At 43.0% G+C, this 22,352-nt stretch overlaps 1 protein-coding gene across 7 annotated transcripts in view; it reads right to left on the reverse strand.

The window, feature by feature from the left end:
* PTPN4 (protein tyrosine phosphatase non-receptor type 4) overlaps nt 1-22,352 on the reverse strand; it is a 302,113-nt gene that overhangs the window by 174,777 nt on the left and 104,984 nt on the right. For all 7 annotated transcript variants that reach the window (XR_005586213.1, XR_005586214.1, XM_039494797.1 and 4 more), the window contains 2 exons: nt 16,055-16,118; nt 8,714-8,886 (listed from right to left, as the gene is read on the reverse strand). Coding sequence is in view for 5 of the 7 variants with exons in the window: in XM_039494797.1 (XP_039350731.1) it covers nt 8,714-8,886; nt 16,055-16,118 (237 nt within the window). In the remaining 2 variants the exon portion in view is untranslated. The remainder of the gene's footprint in view (nt 1-8,713; nt 8,887-16,054; nt 16,119-22,352) is intronic.

A 22,352-nucleotide genomic window follows, 5' to 3' on the forward strand; every position in this document is an offset into this window, starting at 1 on the left:
AAATAGAGAAATTCAGGTAGTAAAATTAATTCTATTAATGACCAAAACAGGACATCTTGCTAGTTTAAAAAAAATACCAAAACAAAACAGAAAAACATTGCTTCATGAGTCAGATAAGTGTTTATTTTGACACTTGTAAATGCTACTAAATGGGCCTTTTAAAATCCTATGCCTATAAAAGAAAAGGAAGTTAGTTACTTGCCATTGTTAGCATTTTTGTAAAAGGTATCTGGTGACAATAGATCATCAACTTGTGGATCATATTCCTATTATGAATATGGGTCAAATTTTTGCATAGCTTGAAGGTCTTAAATATTGCACTGCCTCATCATTAGAGGAGTACATCTGCCTCAGTTACCCAATGGACAGTAACTTCATTGCCTCTATTCCTTAAAAACAATTAAACAAAATAATTACACAGAACTCTGTGTTCAAAGCACCCCCTCCCCGTGCAGACTTCAATGCCCCTCCCTGCATAGCCCCTCACATGGTTATATAAGGGCTACACCATCCCAACCTCCTACTCACCACCTGCAGCTAGAGTTGGAGCTCTTAGCATGATCTTTCCTTATACTTGTCTTCACAGCTCTTTGTGACTTTCTTTGTATATAATTTTAGTTTGTCCCATTAGTTAGCAGTTAGGTAGTTTCTTCCAGTGGGATGCCCTTGTGACGGGTTCGGTCACAGAGACCCCCTTGGGACTGTCACCTGACGTGCTGGAATTACCTCTGAGCCCGTTTTCCCTGCCAGCTTCAGACTCCAGAACCCTGCCTTGTTGGGCCAGACATGCTAGCCTGCTGCAACACAGACCTAGGTCTGGTCCACGCCCCCACACCTGCAGACTTTAACCAAAAACTGCTCAGCAGGTCACCTATCTCCAGCACCCAGACACCCAGTTCCCAATGGGATCCAAACCCCAAATAAATCTGTTTTACTCTGTATAAAGCTTATATAGGGTAAACTCAGAAATTGTCCGCCCTCTATAACACTGATAGATTTACACAGTTGTTTGCTTCCCCAGGTATTAATCACTTACTCTGGGTTTACTAATAAACAAAAGTGATTTTATTTAGTATAAAAAGTAGGATTTAAGTGGTTTCAAGTAATAACACACAGAACAAAATAAGTTACCAAGCAAAATAAAGCAAAATCACACAAGTTTAAGCCTTTACATTAAGAAACTGAATACAAGTAAACCTCACCCTCAGAGATGTTCCAATAAGCTTCCAATAACCTAGTCTGGGCCCAATCCTTTCCCCGGTATAATCCTTTTTAGTTCCAGCAGACATCTTAGGTGGAAAGCAGGGGTGTTCTCAAGACTGCAGCCCCCTTTGTTCTGTTCCACCCCCTTTTATAGCTTTTGCACAAGGCAGGAATCTTTTGTCTCTCTGGGTCCCCATGACCTCCTTCTAAATGGCAAGGTAACAGATTTTAGATGGATTCCAGTATCCTGTGACATGGCCACATGTCCTGTGAGACCCCAGCCTTCACTCTTCCAGGGCTGGCCTGCACACACCCAGGAAGGTTCGCAAGTAAACAGAGCCATTTACAACTAATTGTCCTAGTCAATGGGCCCTAAACCATTCTAAAGATTCTAAACCATCATTAATAGCCCACACTTTGCACACACAGAGTAATACTTCATATTCCTAGTTTCAGATACAAGAATGATACATTCTTACAAACAGGATGAACACACTCAGTAGATTATAAACTTTGTAATGATAACTTACAAGAGACCTTTTGCATAGAGCATATTCCAGTTACATTATATTCACACTCATAAGCATATTTCCATAAAACATTATGGAGTGCAACGTCACAGCCCTCATCGGAGTTTAATTATTGCCCTTCTTCTAGGGCAGCTCTCCCCCATAATGATTCCCACACTACATGCTTACTGTGTCTCAGGGAAGGGCACAGAAAAAAGGTGCTCTAGTTTTAAGTCCTTTAAAAAGGAGACACAGGTGGCTAGATACGCAAGATAAAAGCAGTACCTTCTCGAGCAGGCAATGAGACCTGCCTCGGCATTGGGGACTGCTGGGGACTGTTGGGCCCTGCAAAGTGTGCCTGAGCCAGTACATACAGGTACTTCTCGAATGAGCTCAGATTACTTGCCCAGAAGGAAGACAGACCGCTTCCCTTCGTCAGGCTCCCTGAGAAAAAGAACCTACAAAACAGACTGAAGCCGTTCCGGAAGTCAGAGAGACCCGTCTTCTCTGTCTAAGAGAAGTGCTGACTAGCACCAGTAGTCTCCTCGTATGTGGGATAGAATGGGGCCATCAGCATGCTCTCTGGTACCGAGGTGGGATCAGGGGGAATCCGTACCATTGACTCCAGTACCTTTGACAGTGGCACTGTCAGTTTCTACTCTGACTGCACATCAGGATGCAGCAGATTTGCTGTGCCTGCCTGTCCCTGACTCAGTGCTTATTCTGGACCATCTGACTACAGTGACATCATCCTCAGCAAACCCCAGATTGGTGGCACACTTATTCCAATACTGTCATCTACACTGCAGTTTTTGTAGACTTATCACTCAGCATCAAGGGCATCTACTTGGATGGAGTCTTAAGTACTGGTGCTGACTACGATAAAGTCTGCATCTGCTGGCCCATGAGCACCTTCGTTTTCAGTAACGATGCCTCTTCTTTTGGGGCCCAGTATGAGTTTGAGGCTGGTACCAATATTAAAGGATTGTTCCTTAGGTAGTGATTGCACCATGGGGTTGGGCCATGGATGACACTGGATGCTTGGTGGCCCCATTAGGAGTGGCCCCACTGCCACCATTAAGCTATTTGGAGAGATCCTCACAGTCAAGCTCAGAGGCATCTCCCTCCCCTTCCCCATCTCACAGGTTATTGAGACACAGCAGGGATCATAATGGGTACTGGGATTGGTAACTTTCCAACAGTAGAGACTAGCAACCCTGGACTACTACTTATTGACTGCCAATTCCTCATCCTTATCCACAATGGCCTCAGTGGAATCCCTGGGAAGTCCCTCATTTGGCAAAGTCTCAGTTCTCTGCTCACTCTAGGACGAGATCACCCGTACCTCCAGTAGACTCCCTGCATGAACTACCAGTCCTGCAGCCACCAACAGAGGGGGCTCCCTCTGTGTTAGAGCAGCTTGAACCTTTACGGAAGTCAGATGTCATTCCATTTGTCCCAACTGCATCTTCCCCCGTGTCACCAGATGACGCAGCAGTACTTGAGTACTCATCTCCAGTACCAGAGGATTGCAGATTATATCAGGATCTGCTCAGATGCATGGCATCGGTCTAAAGTATTCAGGCCAAGTTTGTGCAGTAAACATCCATAAATTGGTGGAGATCCTCCAACATTCTGTTCCTGGGAGAGTTGCTCTCACTATAAATGAAGCAATACTATAGCATCTAAATCCCTAGGAAATAAATCTTCATTAACACCCATTGTAAAACACACTGACAAAAGACACTATGTGCCACTGAAGGGCTTCAAATTTATTTTCTGTCATCTAGCTCCAAATTTCCTTGTTGTGACAGCAGCAAATGAGAGAGTGTGAGACAGGGAAAATATAAATCTATGCCTAAGGAAAGAGTCCAAAAGGCTAGATTTAATGCAGAGAAAGATCTACTCAACTTCCTCTTTACAATGTGTATTGCAAACCAGCAAGTTTTATTATCAAAATACGATTTTGTGAACTGGGACACTATGTTTAAATCTGTGGAAAAGTTACCAGAATTCTTCAGGGAGGAATTCAAAGTCTTTGTTATGGAAGGCAGTTTAGTGGTGAAAACATCCTTACAGTCAGCCCTGGATATAGCGGATGCTTTCTCCAGACTCATGGGCTCAATTGTAAGGATGAGAAGAATCTCATGGTTTTGTAACAATGCATATCTCCTGAGATCCAACAAAGCACAGAGGACTTGCTCTTTGATGATCGTCTCCTATTCTCAGAGACAACTGATGAAACATTACATTATTTCAAGGACTTCTGGGCCCCACTATGCTAATTGGGGATGTAGACCCAGGCTGCAAAGAGACACCACTTTGGGAATCAACAGCAGCAGTATTCTCAGTGACATTTCTGTCAGTCTTCCTACCCTGTGAGGCACAAGATTTCCCCAGACAGAGGAATAAATCACAGAGGAAGAAACCTTTTATGTCTTGATTTTAGCCAAATGGCTCTACTCTTCCATCTTTGGCTAGACAGTCAGCTTGACTGGTGTTTCAAGAGCAGTACTTCAGTTGTCACTGTCCTTTCCACAGCTCAGCTATTTGGGACAGGCTATCTTGCTTCTGCAGTGCTTGAGAGACAATAACTACAGACAGTACTGTGGGACTGAGTTACACATGACATTCCTATCCTTTCCCCACTCACATCCTGCTACCCCAGAACTCTGCAGGGGCCCCTCCCACCAGTCACTGTTGTTACAGCAAGCATAAACCCTCTGTATCTGGGGGTCACAGAGAAGGTTCCTCAACAAACACATCAAGTACATAAGCATCCACATGGTTACACTGGCTACTATACTTCCCGCTCTGAATCACAGTGACTGGTTTGCTGCTCCCAATCTCTAAGATGCTTATTTTCATGTGGCAATCTTCCAAAGCCACAGGAAGTTCCTTGCTGCTGGCCATTTCTAACAGTACACAGTTCTTCCCTTTTGGCCTGTCATCAACTCCATACATCTTTACCAAATGTGTGACAGTGGTGGCACCCTCTCTCACAAGGAGGGTAGTTCATATCTTCCTGTACCTGGATGATTGGCTACTGAGGGTATGTATACATTGCAATTTTAGAGCCCCGCAGTCCTACTCCGCAAGCCCAAGTCAGCTGAGACAGACCAGCCATGGGTGTTTCATTGAAGTGTAGACATACCCCGAGAGGCTCATCCAGGGAACAGGTCTTCTGTCATCTCAGGCTCACAATAAACCTTTTTGATGGACTGGGTCTGATCTTAAAGAGGGGCAAATCAACTTTGAAGTCAACTACAAAAAATCAAGTTCATTGGGACCCTGACAGAATTCGTAGTCTTTCTCCCATCCAAACAGTTTCAGACAATTCGGCAACATTGTCAGGATCTCCATTTGCGCTCTTCGACCATGATCTGGGCATGCCTGAAGTTAGTGTGCCATCTGGCCACATGCATGTATTTAGTGCAACATGTGAGATTGTGCCTGTGTCTTCCTTCAGTAGTGGCTGAAATTAGTCTATTGTCTTTATTTCCCAGCCGCTGGACACTCCTGTCTGGATGCCCCCAGAGATACTGCACTCTTTACAGTGGTGGATAGAATACAATGTGTCAGGGTGTTCCCTCTGCCCGCCCGTCACCGATCAACACAGTAGTTACCAACGCCTATACAATAGATTGGGGAGCACATCTGGGAACATTAAAAAATCAGGGTTTGTGGTCAGAAGAAGCTTCCTGTCACATCAACCTGCTGGAACTTTTGAACAATATATAATGCCTTTTGGGATCACATCTGAGTGACAATGACTCATTTTCATGGACAATACCATTACAATATATTGCATGAAAAAGCAGGGAGGTGTCTACTCTAATAAAGTTCTGGCACCTCTGCATTGAGGAATATGTTGTATCCACAGTGGCTCACTTTCCAGGCTCTCAGAACACCTAGCTGATCACTTCAGTAGGTCTTTTTTGAACACTCATAAGTGGTCCCTAAAGAATGGTGTGCTGAAGTCCAGTTTCTGGCAGTGGGGCATCCATTCCATACACTTGTTTGCAACAAAGGATAACAGATAATGTCATCAATTCTGTTCTGAAGCAGGACTCTATCAAATGGACTTCTACAAACTGCTAAGAGGCACCTCCTCCTGGCCACTCTTGGAATTAGTCTTTCAGCCTGACAACCTCATCTTCCGGTTCCTCGTCCTGTTGTTCCGCTCTTTGACTCCTCTCTTGCTCCTCAGGAGCTGCCACGCCTTGCCTTGACTTAGTCCTCTGGCCAAGTCACAAGAATCTTCCCCTTCCGGGGTACTATCACAGTCTTCCTCGCTGTCTCAGACAGTCCTTAACTCTACTGCCTTGGCTGAGCCACTCTCTCAGTAGCTACAACAAATAGACCTGGACAGCCTTCAAGTTCACTGCCCCGATTGTGCCACTCATTCAGTGGCTGCAGGGGAACCCAGGCCCACTCTCTACTCTGGATTCCAGTCTAGGAGCTCAATCTCCAGCAGCCAATGTCTGTACTAGCTCAAACTTTCCGGCCATATCCTGGACTACTTCTTATCTTGCCTATCCCAGGCTCTCATTCTTCACCCTTCTAGCTAAATCCCTATCTCCCAGTTCTGCTAGACAAACCCTTCCTCTTGGGTCCAAACTCTTTTCTTCCTTGTCCCATGAAGAGTGACTGCAGCCCTCCTCCTCTCAGCCCAATTTCTGATACCAGCCCCCTGGTTTTATTGAAGCCCCTCCTGTTACTGCACAGGTGAGCTTCCCTTAATTAGGGCTCTCCTCATCCTAAATATCCACCAGCTTGCAGCCTACTACGTTAATTGGCCCATCTGGCCTACATTAACCCTTTCAAGGCAAGCATGGAGAGCACATCCCATCACAGTCTCTTACCGATACCATCCATCTGAACTGGGAAGAGAACTGGATGTATGCCTTCCCCCAATCCCTCTGCTATTACTTTTGGAAAGTATACCAGGAGCAGAAAGCCTATTAAATAACCAGTGGGGCCACTGGACGATCAAGATGATAAAGAAGCACTCCAGGACGATAAGGCCATTATGGTGAAACTAAATGACTTCTCTGCATTGGTCTTCATGGTTGAGGATGTAAGGGAAATTATAGGAATTCCACAACGTCCCTAGGCAATTTATTCCAGTGCTTAACCAGTCCCTGACCGTTAGGAAGTTTTTCCTAATGTCCAACCTAAACCACACCATTGCAATTTAAGTCCATTGCTTCTTGTCCTATTCTCAGAAGTGGAGGAGAAATGTTTTACTCCCTCCTCCTTGTAACAACCTTTTATGTACTTGAAAACTGTTGTCCCCTCCTCTCAGTCTTCTCTTCTCGAGACTAAACAAACCCATTTTTTCAATCTTCCCTCACAGGTCATGTTTTCTAGACCTTCAATTATTTTTGTTGCTCTTCTCTGGACCTTCTCCAATTTGTCCACATCTTTCCTGAAATGCGGCACCCAGAACTGGACACAATACTCCAGCTGAGGTCTAATCAGTGCAGAGTAGAGTGGAAGAATTACTTATTGTGTCTTATTATAACATTCCTCCTTATACATCTCAGAATTATATTTGCTTTTTTTTCCCTTGCAACACTGTTACACTGTTGACTTGTATTTAGCTTGTAATCCACTCTGATCCCTAAAATCCCTTTCTGCAGGACTCCCTCCCAGGCAGTCATTTCTCATTTTGTATGTATGCAACTGATTCTGCATTTGTCCTTATTGAATTTCATCCTATTTACTTCAGACCATTTCTCCAGTTTGTCCAGATCATTTTGAATTTTAATGCTATCCTCCAAAGCACTCGCAACCCCTCCCAGCTTGGTATCATCCGCAAACTATATAAGTATATTCTCTATGCCATTATTTAAATCACTGAAGATACTGAACAGAACCAGACCCGGAACTGATCCCTGCGAGACCCCACTCGATATGACCTTTCTGCTTGACTGTGGACCATTGATAATTACTTTCTGGGAATGGTTTTCCAATCAGGTATGCACCCACCTTATAGTAGCTCCATCTAGGTTGTATTTTCCTACTTTGTTTGAGAAGGTCATGCAACACAGTATCAAAAGCCTTAATAAAGTCAAGATATATCACATCTACCACTTCCTCGCTATTCACAAGGCTTGTTTCCCTGTCAAAGAAAGCTATTAGGTTGGTTTGACAGAATTTCTTCTTGACAAATCCGTGCTGACTGTTACTTATCACCTTATTATCTTTTAGGTGTTTGAAATTGATTGTTTAATTACTTGCTCCATTATCTCTCCAGGTACTGAAGTTAAGCTGACTGGTCTGTAATTCCCCAGTTTGTCCTTATTTCCTTTTTTATAGATGGGCACTATATTTGCCCTTTTTCAGCCCTCAGGAATCTCTCCAGACTTCCATGATTTTTCAAAGATGATGGCTAATGGCTCAGATATCTCTTCAGTCAGCTCCTTGAGTATTCTAGGATTATTCATCAGGCCCTGGTGACTTGAAAACATCTAACTCGTCTAAGTAATTTTTAACTTGTTCTTTCCCTGTTTTAGCCTCTGATCCTACCTTATTTTCACTGGCATTCACTATGTTTAACATTGAATCACTACTAACTTTTCTGGCGAAAACTGAAACAAAAAAGTCATAAAACAACACTTCTGTCATTTCCACATTTTCAGTTATTGTTTTTCCCCCCTCATTGAGTAACAGGCCTAGCCTGAAATGTAGAAATGTAGGGCTGAAAGGGACCTTGAGATATCACCCTGTTCAGCTCCCTGTGATGTGGCACAACCAAGTAAACCAATTCATCCCTGACAGGTGTTTGTCTAATGTTTTTTTAAAAACTTCCAATGATGGGGATTCCATAACCTCCTTTGGAAGCCTACTCCAGAGCTTAACTACCCTCATAATTAGAAAGTTTTTCCTAACATATAACCTAAATCTCCCTTTCTGCAGATCAAGCCCATTACTTCTTGTCCTAACTTCACACCCCAGAATGGTATCAGCCATTATCGCAGCCAACAATTACTTACCAGTACCGGAACTTTGAACCCAAAGTAAAATAATGTGCAAAAAAGTTCTTCTGAGGCGGCAGTGGTCTGTCCAATCGGAAGAATGTGTGATGCTCAACACAAGCTTTCCACAAATTCTTACATGCTCGGTAATTCACCATATTGAATCCCAGTAACATTTCTCTAGATTCATGCTAAAAAAGAAAAGTATAATTTGATTTTAGAAAAATTACAATGCTTCTCTACGATGTTTAAGAAATGTATTTAAGATTATTATTGTTCATTGATAACACTTATATTTTCCAAAACAGTACAAAGCATTCTATTTCAGAGTATGTTTGAAGTGCCAATCTAACCACCCCCAAGTTTACACATTTTAAAGCCCTTCTACGAATAACTCTAACAGTGTGTGTGTTTTAAGTTAATTTTACTAGTTACATTTTATATCCACTTTTTCTCTTTAATGATACTGCTCTCAGTTCAGCAACAGGGTCTCCCCAGGTGTCTAGTGAGCCTGAAGGAATTCTCAGCTGAGGAGAGGATGCTGCTGCCAACAGACGATCTCCCAGCTATTATGCTTGGGTGCTGTGACAGAGAAAAAAAAATCCCAAAGACCTTGCCTCCCTGTTCCAAGACTCCAACAAGAGTGAGGAAGAAAGTAAGCCTTAGCCCTAATGGTTCAGAGGAGGAGAGGAAGTAAGCTGGCAAGCATGCACACATGAGAGTTAAAGGATGGGAAGACGCTACAGCCATTGTTGATAAACTCAAGGACAGCTGAGATACTCAACTCTGTGTAATTAATATCTTTATTGTGCTTACTAGTAGGAAGAGCAGAGCAAGGATAGCAGGTGCTGGAAAAGGCTGGCAATTAAGGGAGTTGGTTACTAGCCATGGTAGTTAACCAATGCTAACTTGGCTCTCTCTCAAGCAGAAGGTTGGGTTTAGTATATGTCACCTGCCTTTACTAGTTGCAGCATCCTCCTTCAAAGACACTTGCTGGCTAGTCCCCCCTGCAAGCAACTAAGACTCATCCCTCCTTTACCCTTCTTGGAATATTGGAACAGTTTCATCATGCAGAGGGAAATTAGTGTATGGGACAGAACAAGCAAGGGACCTAACAGTATGTAGTACTCACTGAAGTCTCACATATGGAGAGCTTGCACAATTGGGCCCAAGGGCTGCAAGTGTAAAAATGTTCAGAAGAAGCTAGAGGAAAGAAACCATTCCATAGTATGAACTAACTGCGTAAGTGGACAGACTTTGTAGAGTACAGCTATATCACTGGTCACCAACAACTCTCATGGTAAGATCCTACAGTATACCTATTCCCTCTCTATCCCTACAGCCCTATTTTCCTTCTTTAATAAGCATCTCCCATGTCATCTCCTATACTTGGAATATCTTCTTTAATAGTGTACATTACATACACCTCCCCACCTTCTCAATCTACATATTTATTCCGCATTCAGTGGTCCACTGATTTCCTTTAAAGAATAAACAAGAACCATAACAAGACAGACCTAATCTGGCGTGTTAATTGTACTGTATTACCTTATTGTTGGTATTAATTATGAGGTTACTTACCTGGACCTAACTGGAGGTTCTTCAAGATGTGTGGTCCCTATCTGTATTCCACAAAGGGTTATGTGCATGTGCCATGCACCCGGAGCCCGAGCTTTTGAAAGCAGTATTGCTCAGCGGTGTACACGAGCCCTTGTATTGCTTTGCAGTTTCACCCAAGGTGCTAAAGAGTGGGGCAGCCCGGCCATGTCTCCATTTCCTTTCTCCACTACAGACCTACATAGCCACAGCAGAGAGGAAAGAGGGTGGGACTGAAATATAGATCCGGACCACACATCTTGAAGAACCTCATTACAAGTAACCAACCTCCTCCTCTTCTTCAAGTGACGGTCCCTATTGTATTCCACAGAGGGTGATTGACAAGCAGTACCTTAAGAGGCAGAGGGTGCGAGGAAGATGGCTGAACCGTAGAATGGGGGACCGCTGTGCCGAATGAAGTATACGTTGCAGAATCATGTACCAGAGCATAGTGAGAGGAAAAGGTGTGTTCTGAACTCCATGTGGCCACCTTACATATGCCCACAAGGGGCACGTTGTGTAACACAGCTGTTGATGCTTGCACTCTCGTGGAATGGGCTCATATCTCATCTGGTGGGGAGAGCCCTCACAAGTGATGGCAGCGCATAATGCACCCTGAGATCCACTTACGGATTGTCTGGGTGAAAATGGCCTGCCCTTTAATTCTCTCCACTATGGTAACAAATAGTTTGGGTGACTTCCGGATCGGCTTTGTCCTTTGTAGATAAAAGGCCAGGGCCCTACGCACATTGAGGGAATGAAGCTGCCATTCCTCATTCGAGGCATGTGGTTTTGGAAAGAAAACTGGATGTATGGGTTAATTGAGGTGGAATTGTGAAACTACCTTTGGCAGAAACTTGGTATGCAGTCGTAGTGAGATCCTGTCCTTATGGAACATGGTAAAAACAGGGGTTTTGCCATCATGGCTCCCAGCTCACCAACCATTCTTGCTGAGGTAATGGCAACAAGGAAAGCGACCTTTCTGGAGAGGCCAGAGAGAGTGCAGGAGGCCAAGGGTTGGGTAAAAATCGACTGACCTGCCACAGGAGGATGGAAGGCACTAATGGTGGCTGCATGCACTCTGACAGAGCTGAGAGCAAGTCCCAAGACATTCACATGGAGGAGATATGGGATTCCCACAGATTCAGGGGCAAGACCTTGTTGTTGGGCCCAGCAGGTGAAGCGTAGCCATTTGGCCTGATAGGATCGCCTCGTGGAGTCCTTTCGGCTACTGGAGAGGATGTCTTGCACTGCCAATCAGCATTCTCATGCTAACAGTGGTGTCCATCCAAACACCATGCTGTCAGGTGTAGCATCCATGGATCTAGATGCCTGAGTCTGCTGTTGTGTTGTTCTGCGCCTCTCTAGGGAAATCTGAGGAGCGTAACCAGGATTCCCTCCTCGTGACAATTCCAGTCATTAATACACGTGAGGATGTGTCTGCTGAATCAACTGCAACCTAAAGTATGGACCTGGCAATCAACTTGCATATCTCGAATACTGTGTACAAATGTGGTCTCCTCACCTCAAAAAAGATATTCTAGCACTAGAAAAGGTTCAGAAAAGAGCAACTAAAATGATTAGGGGTTTAGAGAGGGTCCCATATAAGGAAAGATTAAAGAGGCTAGGACTCTTCAGTTTGGAAAAGAGAAGACTAAGGGGGGACATGATAGAGGTATATAAAATCATGAGTGATGTTGAGAAAGTGGATAAGGAAAAGTTATTTACTTATTCCCATAATACAAGAACTAGGGGTCACCAAATGAAATTAATAGGCAGCAGGTTTAAAACAAATAAAAGGAAGTTCTTCTTCACGCAGCGCACAGTCAACTTGTGGAACTCCTTACCTGAGGAGGTTATGAAGGCTAGGACTATAACAATGTTTAAAAGGGGACTGGATAAATTCATGGTGGCTAAGTCCATAAATGGCTATTAGCTAGGATGGGTAAGAATGGTGTCCCTAGCCTCTGTTCGTCAGAGGATGGAGATGGATGGCAGGAGAGAGATCACTTGATCATTGCCTGTTAGGTCCACTCCCTCAGGGGCACCTGGCATTGGCCACTGTCGGTAGACAGATACTGGTCTAGATGGACCTTTGGTCTGACCTGGTACGGCCTTTCTTATGTTCTTATGTTCTTATATCTGTAAAATGGCTTGGAATAGAGTACAATCTTGCTGAGATAGCTTATCTATCATACTTGGCCATCAGCACCAAGTAGTTAGAGATCCAGAAGGATAGTTACAGAGGGCAGAGTGGTATGTGCCCAGAATACAGCTCCCAAGGCAGCCCCCAAGGAAGCTAAGGGAGGTGGCTGCAGCAGTGGATACAGCTGAAAACAGTCCAAGGCAACGCCCACAGGAGTAGAACTTAGCAGCAGCACAAACTTATTTTCAGTGACAGAGTGCCACGGGGTTTAAGAGAGAGGTTTTAAAACACAGACCAAGGTTTAGCTTGAGTCTGTGTGCTGGGGAGACAGAGCCAGCAGCTAAAATAATAAAATAAAAGTATAGAAAGTTTCACAGAGGGATTCTTACCATCCCACAAGGCAGCAGCAGAGGCAGAAACAGCAAGCACATCAGAAGGCTCGGTACAATCTTGATAATCAGGAGATCTCTCAGGCAGCAATTCGTTCTTCGGGGGGGGGTTTCCAAAAACGGGGGTATGCTCAAAAATAAAACGAGAGCGGAGAAAGGACCCCCAGAACCCCTGGTTGATCAGACCAGGCAGCAATGCAAGAACCTTTCTGAAGTCTGTTCAAAAAATGTCTGTTTATAAAGGCAAACCCTGGCAGCTTCCCGCCAGTAACTCTGATTGGCTCCCCCTCTTACAGGTAGGAGAGAAGGCAGAGAAAAAAAAAACTGCAGGCAGCCACCAAGACATGTTTGGACTAGTCCTGAGCCCAGAGGTATGACTCATGCCCAGGATCTTAAAAACACAATAGGTCTTGCAGCTCTGGACAGAGCCTACCCTACACCAAGCCCAGGTTTTAACAAGGTGATAACAGGACTAACCCTTTGAACAGGGCAGTGGTCCCACTTAGCGTAAGTGGCCATCCCTTTGAGAAGGGCAATGGCTTTGGTTAGACAACTTAAAGGGCCCTCCCTTTGAGAAGGGCAGAGGCCCTGGTAAACAACTTAACAGCCAGGGAGGGGCGGCCACAGGAGGAAAACAAGAACAAAATGGAGTAAGGGGACAGCTATAAGAACAAAATGGAGCTGTAACAGACAGGTGCAGTCATGGCCAGGGTATGCTACATCGTGCGTGCCAGTTGAAGAATGGCATCATTGCTTGGTACGACCATCCTTGCCAATGTCAATATGTGCAGAATGTCTAGTAACTGGCACTGACTATTCTGCACCTCTTCCAGTGGCATCTCAAGAACATTGGCTATTCTCCATAGGAGTTCTTGAAACTGACAACAGTCAGCTAGTGGGGAGGAAAGTGTCGATGACACAGCTGCATCTGGAGACCACAAAGGGAATCTCTCTGGATCCACTGGCACCATCGGAGCAAGGCTGATCTGTGCATTGTCTAACCCCATTTCCGAAAATCTATCGGATGAAGGGTTGGACAGTGAAACAGGGAAGCTCTCCCAAGCTGAATTAGACTGTTCCTAAGGTGAATATTTGGGCCTCGAGCTCCAACACAGCCAGCTCAGTTGATCCTGCTGTTGTTGTACTTGTGCCCAAAGAGCCAGACACCAGCTTCTTGGGTACGGCAAAGGAGGAAACTGCAATGGAGCCATCGGAACCCTCAGATAGTTGTGTTTCCAGAACAGAGGTGGCAGACTGTGCCAAATGTTCTGGTCTTCGGAGTCTTGCGTGAATGGCGGCGCTGATGGAGACATCAGAACAGGATGCATTAGAAAGGTATGGCCAGCAGGAGGTAGATGTAATGCAAGAGATGGAGCCCTCTGCAGAGATGAGTGCACCAGAACATGTGGAGACCACACTCCTTCCAAGGCTAACAGTTCGTGAGGCCAGGAGCACTTCTGATTTTTCCCCCGAGTCAATGGTATTCTGTTTATTGATGGGACCAGAACTGGTAAAGGGGCATGGTCTCAGGACTGAAAATTTACAGGACGCTGGCGGAGCGGAGGCAGGTGGGATATAGCATCAGGGGATCTGGTGAGCAGTGTGGCCTCTTATCACTCTTGTGCGCCTTGGAGCGTGTAGCTCGTCCGTGGCTGGAACTCATGGATGATGCGGTGTTCCTCTTGGATTTAGATGAAGACTTACTGATATGCTTATGTGCATGATTCCATGGCTCATGGCTAGGCCCCAACATGGGGTCTGTAGCTTTGGTAGCAGCAGATCCGGACAGAGGCTCTGCAGTACCACTCTTGGATTGCTCAGATCAACGTACGGGGGAGTCTGTGGCCAGGATCCGACTTGAGGACCACAGCTACCTCCATGAGGTGTTTTTTGAGGCAGAGAGATTGGCCTTCCCATGTACAGAAGAAGGAGGAGCAGATACTGCACCTGGAGGCAATGTGGACTTTGCCCAAAGAGTACAAACAGCATTGGTGTTTGTCGCTGATGGAAAATGAGCAAGGGTAGGAAGCACAGACTTTGAATCCCAGTGTCTTTGACATAATCCAGTACCCAGATCCGGGAGTTTGGGAAGAAGTGGGGGTGAAAGAGGGATTTGTTTGACGAGAAAAACAGCCAGAGCGGCATCCAAGGTCCTTATTTATAAAAACTGCTAGGAATTACTAAAGTACAATGAAAAACCATAAAATCCTAACTACAAACAAAAATAAGAACTGTTTTTGCAAAATATTTTGAAAATGCATCACTAAGAACAAGAAGTCTGCAGATGCTCTGACTCAGACCATCCAGCGGTGAGAAGGAACTGAAGAAACCACCACAAGGCAATACAAGGACGTATGCACGGACCATCAAGCAATTCCACTTGGAAAAGCTCTGGATGCACGGCATACATGCAATGGAATGCAATAGGGACCATCACTTAAAGAACTATGTCTTTCCATTTCCCATGCCTGTTCTCTTCCTCAGCGACCTGTCTTATCCGTTCAGACTGTAAACTCTTTGGGGCATGGACAAGGTCATTACTCATGGAGTTCAGTATCACGCAGTCCTATGGCATTGCATTACAGATGTCAAATAACCATAATCAGCAAAAAACTCACACTTTATAGAAAACTTCAATAACTTTTCAGACATATTTAAAAAAAGTTAGAAGTCTCTAAAAGTAGCACTATTTATATATTATTCTGCCTGGATTTATATAAGATATCGTCATCAATTTTCCATTTAAATTTAAGTGGGACAAAACCAGTCTATGTTAATAAAGTCAGACAAATATAAATAAAAAACCAGCATATTTAACTAAAAGTTTACTTACAAACTCAAAAACCTTCAAATAAATATCAAGCATTATGTTTAACTTCAATTTAACTTGATTTCTACTCAAACCAAAATTAAAACTAAGACCATATGTTATTTTCTTACTGATTTAAGAGCAGATGATTTTAGCCAGTCTACATATACAGAATTTAAAATCTTCTAATATTTAAGACAACTCAATCAAAACAAACTACAACCAGAAGTGTTTTAAAATAGACTAATTGCCCTTTGGATAATTACTGAATTATGTAGAAAGTTGGTAGAACTGAATGTTTTATTATAGGTAAAGAGAATTAACATAACAACAGGGAAAGGCTAATGCAGTCTTTTCTTTATGGGAAAATTTCATTGCTGTTATTTTTCAGACCACCAAAGTTTAAGATGAGTACTCACCAAGTCTTTCCTAAGTTGAATAAAAAACTGTTTGCACTTAAAAGAAATTTTTACAATCTTCAACCTAAATGAAAAATGAAATAAAATCAGAATATTTATACACTTTTAGTATAATTAAATCACATTAAAACAATTGTGGTACATTTATTAAAGGGTATATTTTCTACAGAGAACTAATTTAATTCATATGAAATTTCAGTTGGCAGGAAATAGCTAAAAAGAATAATGGATATATTAGTAGTTTGTATGATTTAAAGTTTTGTAAACAAAGGCACTCTTCCGATGTACATTTCATTGGTATATTGGTAATTTTTTGAATAATTGTTCCACATACATATCTTTTAGTATTACTGTAAATCCTTAATAAATTCTCTATATTTTTTTTAAGAACTTCTGTTACTTACTGAGAAATCACCATCTTTGCAGGGGTCATATCTTATCTATTAGAAACATATTACTACAATATTGAAGCAATAACTAAATTTATGTGAAACTCCTGGGATTAATGTGTCACTTAAAAGAAAGTTAGAGGCTGGTCACAGCAATGCAGGATGGGGAAATACACCAGAGAAAAGAAACTAATTCCAACCTAAAATAGGTTATATCTAATAGTCATGAATAAGTTGCAATTCATTTTGTAAAATTAAGTCTAGTTTTTAAAATGTAAAATATTCTTAGAACAGAATATTGCAATATACTTTTTTTAAAAGCCCCCTTGTACAGTAATAATTGAGGATCACTTACTAATTCCTGTACTCTATCCATGCCAGAGCAGCTTTCTGAAATAATGGCAACATCTGAAAGTTGGAGTTCTCATTACAATACAACCTGCTGTGTTTTACTACTTTAGACTACTTTAAGAGATTTTCTGCTGTTCTGTTCAAGCAACTTCCTGTGACCTATGGAATGGAGTCTGCTTCCTTGTTGCTGAAGAAGTCCCTTTATCTAGTAAAGTCAATTATAGCACAGGAACCCAAGGTCAAGTGTATTCTTTGACAAGTGCTGCCACCTTGTTCTATACGAGTTGCTCATTCTGACAAAATGCTATGGTCAGTTATATAATGACGATATCTTATATAATTCCAGGCAGCTATGGTCAGAACTAAATCAATGGCTATTATAAGAATAAATACAAAAATAGTCAGTTTATGCAGTTATGTTAAGTGAAGTTTCTTCAATGTGCTCCCATAGTAACCCACTGATGTCCTGTCATCATTTCAATAAGAGTCCCCTTCCCACTAGGTCTATGAAAAAGCCCATACCACAGGTGTAAGTAAGACAAAGAGTAAGGGACTGGGAAATCTAAGTGTTTGTTGTCCTTTTGAACAAGAACTTTTCCACAAAACCAAGCAAGGAAGCACTATCACTGGGTAAACAAACCTGTATGAAGTGTACTTATTAACTGGAATGCATACCGTATTTTGTTAAATCAAAATTATATGGGGTACAATGACAACTTTCAACTTCTGTAATTTAAAGAAGATGGCAATGATCTAATGCAGGGGTGGGCAAACTAAAGCCCTCGAGCTCCCGCTGGGGAGCAGGGGCTGGGGCTTGCCCCACTCCGGCGCTCCAGCCGGAAAGCAGGGTTGGGGGCCGCTCCACATGGCTCCCGGAAGCAGTGGCATGGCCCCCCTCCAGCTCCTATGCACTCCAATGGCCCCCTCGGGCACTCCAATGGGAGCTGCAGAGGCGAAGCCTGCAGATGGGGCAGCATGCAGAGCTGCCTGACCGCGCCTCCGCGTAGGAGCCGGAGAAGGGACAGGCCGCTGCTTCCAGGAGCCACTCGAGGTAAGCACTGCCCAGAGCCTGCACCCCTGAGCCTCTCCCCATGCCCCAACCACCTGCCCCAGCCCTGATCCCCCTCCTACCCTCCGAACCCCTCGATCCCAGCCTGGAGCACCCTCCTGCACCCCAAGCCCCTCATCCCCAGCCCCGCCCCAGAGCCAACACCCCCAGCTGGAGCCCTCCCCCCCCCAGCCCCAAGACCACTCCCACACCCTGAACTTCTATTTCTGGCTCCACCCCAGGGCCTGCTCCTCCAATCAGAGCCATCACCCCCTCCTGCACCCCAACTTTGTGAGCATTCATGGCCCACCATACAATTTCTATTCCCAGATGTGGCCCTCGGACCAAAATGTTTGCCCACCCCTGATCTAATGGGTGCCAGGCTGTACTCCTCTGGGTGCTTCTGAAAATACTTGCCATCCAGCACAATTTGCTCCATTGAAAAGGCAATAAAATTTACTCCTGAGAAGATTTTTTTTTAAAATGAGGTCCAAAGATAAGCCGTGTCTGTCAGGGACGATGGAGCAATATTCAAAAATGAAGTGAAAAGCACCAGGGTCAGGAAATCATCCCAATCCTCCCTTTAATTTGGTGACAGAATCTTGACAAGTGGCTCAAAGTCACCTTGAACTTTCACCAGCATGCCAGCTATGGAACTGTTGCCCTGATTACACTTGCCAAGTTCTGCTTCACCTCTTTCTCCAGCTTTGTGATATAACTGAGGTCAAAGGAAAATGACCACCACCCATTTACTCTTAAGTAATAAAATAAATTGCTAATAAAGTTATTGAGGTGCAACACTAGCTTTATAAACTTAGGATAAAGTCCATGCCAAGTAACTGGCTAGCAAGTGCACAAAGCATTACAAACATAATCAAGTGTATTTAGATTTTGCCATGTATGCATTTTTTGATCTCTAAGCATATTCAACATAAAAAACAAGTAAGCCCATCACAACCTTCCCTACTCCTTCACCCCAGGAAAAATCTCTGAAAACAAGATCAGCAAATCCAGACACTGGTGAACAAAGTGAGGGGAAATCTCACTCCATCACTGACTGCAGCCTGGATTAATCATGTTATTAACCACACAAAACAGTTCCGCTGACTGTGACTTTGCTGATGGTAGATGTGAAAAACTTTTCTGCATCCTTCTGCCACAGGCATGGTGTAAGATTTCAAAATCTCATTATGCAGCAATTGATAGAACTCAGACCAGGAGACTGATATCTAGCCTTTTGCTTCATCAGTTGCAAGTCAACTAAATACAATGGGAACTCGTGAGGAAGGAGCCAAAGAAGGATCATTGACAAAGATAATCATTTCTTTAGCCTGCAACACATGCGCGCGCGCGCACACACACACACACACACACACACACCTTCCTTATCTCTAATCCTAGCCTCAAAATCAAGATACAGAGTGTGACCAACTATAACCTATAGAATTCATCCTCCAAGCGCATATTCAAATTACTCAGAATTTAGAACAAATTAAGAGACTTCAAATGATACTGCAGAAAACAATCCACAGGCACTCAGATAATACTATGACTTGCAGGGGAGGAGACACAAATAGATCAGGTTTGCATCAACTCAAGGAGGTTCTTTTTGGTGTAGCAAGATCATCTGTACATATATGCAGATCTCCTCACAATACTGATGAATCTTAAAATTCACACATAAAGTGGATATGCTGTATCAGTTATAATTTTAGGAGACCCCCTGAACTGTGAATAATATACAATCAGTAGTGCCACACCATTTTGATAGCCTTATGATACATGCTATACAGTACCTAGTTGGAATAATCTGGGCCAGTGATTCTCAGATTGTGGGTTGTAACCCGAAAGTGGGTCACAACCCCGTTTTAATGGGGTCACCAGAGCTGGCATTAGACTTGCGCAGGCCCAGGGCTGAAGCCAAAGCCCGAGCCCCACTGCCTGGGACTGAAGCCAAAGCCTGAAGGCTTCAGTCCTGGGCGGTGGGGCTCAGGCTTCGGCTACAGCCCTGAGTGGCAGGGCTCAGGTTGCTGTCCCCCTATTCAGGGATGAAGCCCTCAGACTTGCGTTTCGGCCTCCCACCTCCCATACAGCCCCACTGGGGCGGCAGGGGTTGTGCTCAGGATTTGATCCCCCTTCTTGAGGTCGTGCAATAATTTTTGTCATCAGAAGGGGGTCACAGTGCAATGAAGTTTGAGAACTGCTGATCTGGGCTAACCAAGGACCCACTGCCTCAAACAGCCAAGTCTCTGCAAAAGCCATATGATTCTTTCCTAATTAAATCACATTTAATAACTACTATATTAGCCAATGACCTTGCATTCAACAGCACAGACTGAAAAGCAGTCCCTACACCAGTAACAACTGGCAATAACTACAATTCCTGAAACTTTGGGCATTGCCAGTGGCATCATATTTAATGGCCTTTTCTCTGCACATCATCTATCTAGTCTTGTTCTGCCCACCTGGACAGGGAACAAGGAACTAAAAGCCTTCACAGTCTATCTCAGCCCCAGATTCTCATATGGTATTCCTAGCTAAGTATTTTCTATCCCAAGGACAAATGGTTAAAAACAACACCATCAACCCCTCCCATTTCTACCTTCTTCAATGCTCTCCCCTGTCACAGAGGTTTAGATGGCAATATACCCACCCAAATCCTCAATCCCTCTGTGAAGCAATCACATCCCAGGGAAGACTGGATAATAACCCACACACCCAAGCAATCCACCTATGGAAATGTTACCTCCCAGGAAGAGCAAAGGTATTTACACAGGCTCCTTGTGCATTTTTAAATGTTTCATACAATTTCCCACAAGTAAGGATTAAAACATTATGAATTTTAAGAACTATACACACCATTAAAGGATAACATTTTATTTATCTAGTAAGTTACTGAACTTTAAAAGCAAGCAATATAAACTATATGTAAAACTAAATATGAAGCACTGTCGGCAGCATATTAAGCTTCAAGAAAAACATAAGCAAAGATTTTTAGCATTATGCAAACAATATAGCTCCTGTAAAATATTAACATGCCAATTTATTGTATAACTGTTTTCAGATTTTTAAAGTAACTAGGAATAGCTGACTTCTGACTTTAAATAGGCAATTACACTACCGTGGGATTCTTAGAGTGAGAAAATTAGTTCAAAGCAGAATATTCAGCGCGCCAATAAAAACATTTTCAACGTTTTTTGCTCACTAAAGAGGCCCAATTATGTACCTCAGCCACTCAAAATACCTGCATTAGTTACAAAATGATTCCAGCAACTCCCAGAAAAATGAACTACAAACACTGGGATTAGTAACCAGTTTACAATTACCAAACCTAAAACAGCTAATATGACTTATTTGAATTATTCCTTTTATTTGGAATCTTCAAATTGAAGTAAATAATTTCTTCTGTGGTGTACATAATCTAAGTCTGCACTGCAGTGACTCCTACAAAATTAAGTACTGCAACAGCTTTAAGTAGCAACAAGCATCAATTGTTGCAATCAGAACATCTTCCCAAAATATGCACATTAAGAAAGATACAGCTATGTTACACTTAAAGAGAAGTTCTATTCTGAAAAATGAATACAAGAAGCATTATGAAGTTCTAGTTTATTTTGCTGCAATATTTCTATATAAAGTGTGCTAAGTTAACATGTAAAGAGATTTTATTTTTGGTAAGTGCCATCTTCTGCAAAGTCAACTTGGGCTCTAAAGTCAAATTGATATTTTCTTTTTTGTGCAACATCACCAGTAGTAATTTGAGGGCCAAATTCTGCAGTCAATTATACCAGTACAATACTCACTGCCTTCAAATTATGCCTTCAGTGATACCTATGCATTCCCATTGCCTTCAGTAAAATTGTACAGATATGATTGGAACTTGGTAAAAAATTATGTTAATGATTTATTTTTACAGCACACCGAACATGCTAGACCACTGGGTGAAACCAGAAAAAGGGTCCATAATCAAAGATTACAATCTACATTTTAGAGTGACAACTGGTGAGATTAATTAGCTAAAAGGGAAGATAGATAAAGTAGGCCATGGTTTACACTAAGAATACATTTACTCAGTTTAAATATGTAAACCACTTAATGGTTCCAATATTTTTTCCATGCATATGTGTGCCTATTATTTCACTTTTTGTAGCACTAACTATAAGGTGACATTACAGAACAGAAATGCTAGGAAGTATGTGAATGAGTATAGTGGCTTCATGAACGGTTTGGAAGGGCATTTAATGCAAATATGGTGTTACAGAAGCAAGAGTAACAGAGGAAACAAAGGTTTCAGAATAGCAGCCGTGTTAGTCTGTATCCGCAAAAAGAACAGGAGTACTTGTGGCACCTTAGAGACTAACAAATTTATTTGAGCATAAGCTTTCGTGGGCTACAGCCCACTTCTTCGGATGCATGGAATGGAACATATATTGAGGAGATATATATACACACATACAGAGAGCATGAAAAGGTGGGAGGAAACAAAGGCGGTATCAGCACTGGTATCACT

The sequence above is a fragment of the Mauremys reevesii genome, linkage group 11 (assembly GCF_016161935.1).
Source record: "Mauremys reevesii isolate NIE-2019 linkage group 11, ASM1616193v1, whole genome shotgun sequence".
NCBI classification, from domain to species: Eukaryota; Metazoa; Chordata; order Testudines; family Geoemydidae; genus Mauremys; species Mauremys reevesii.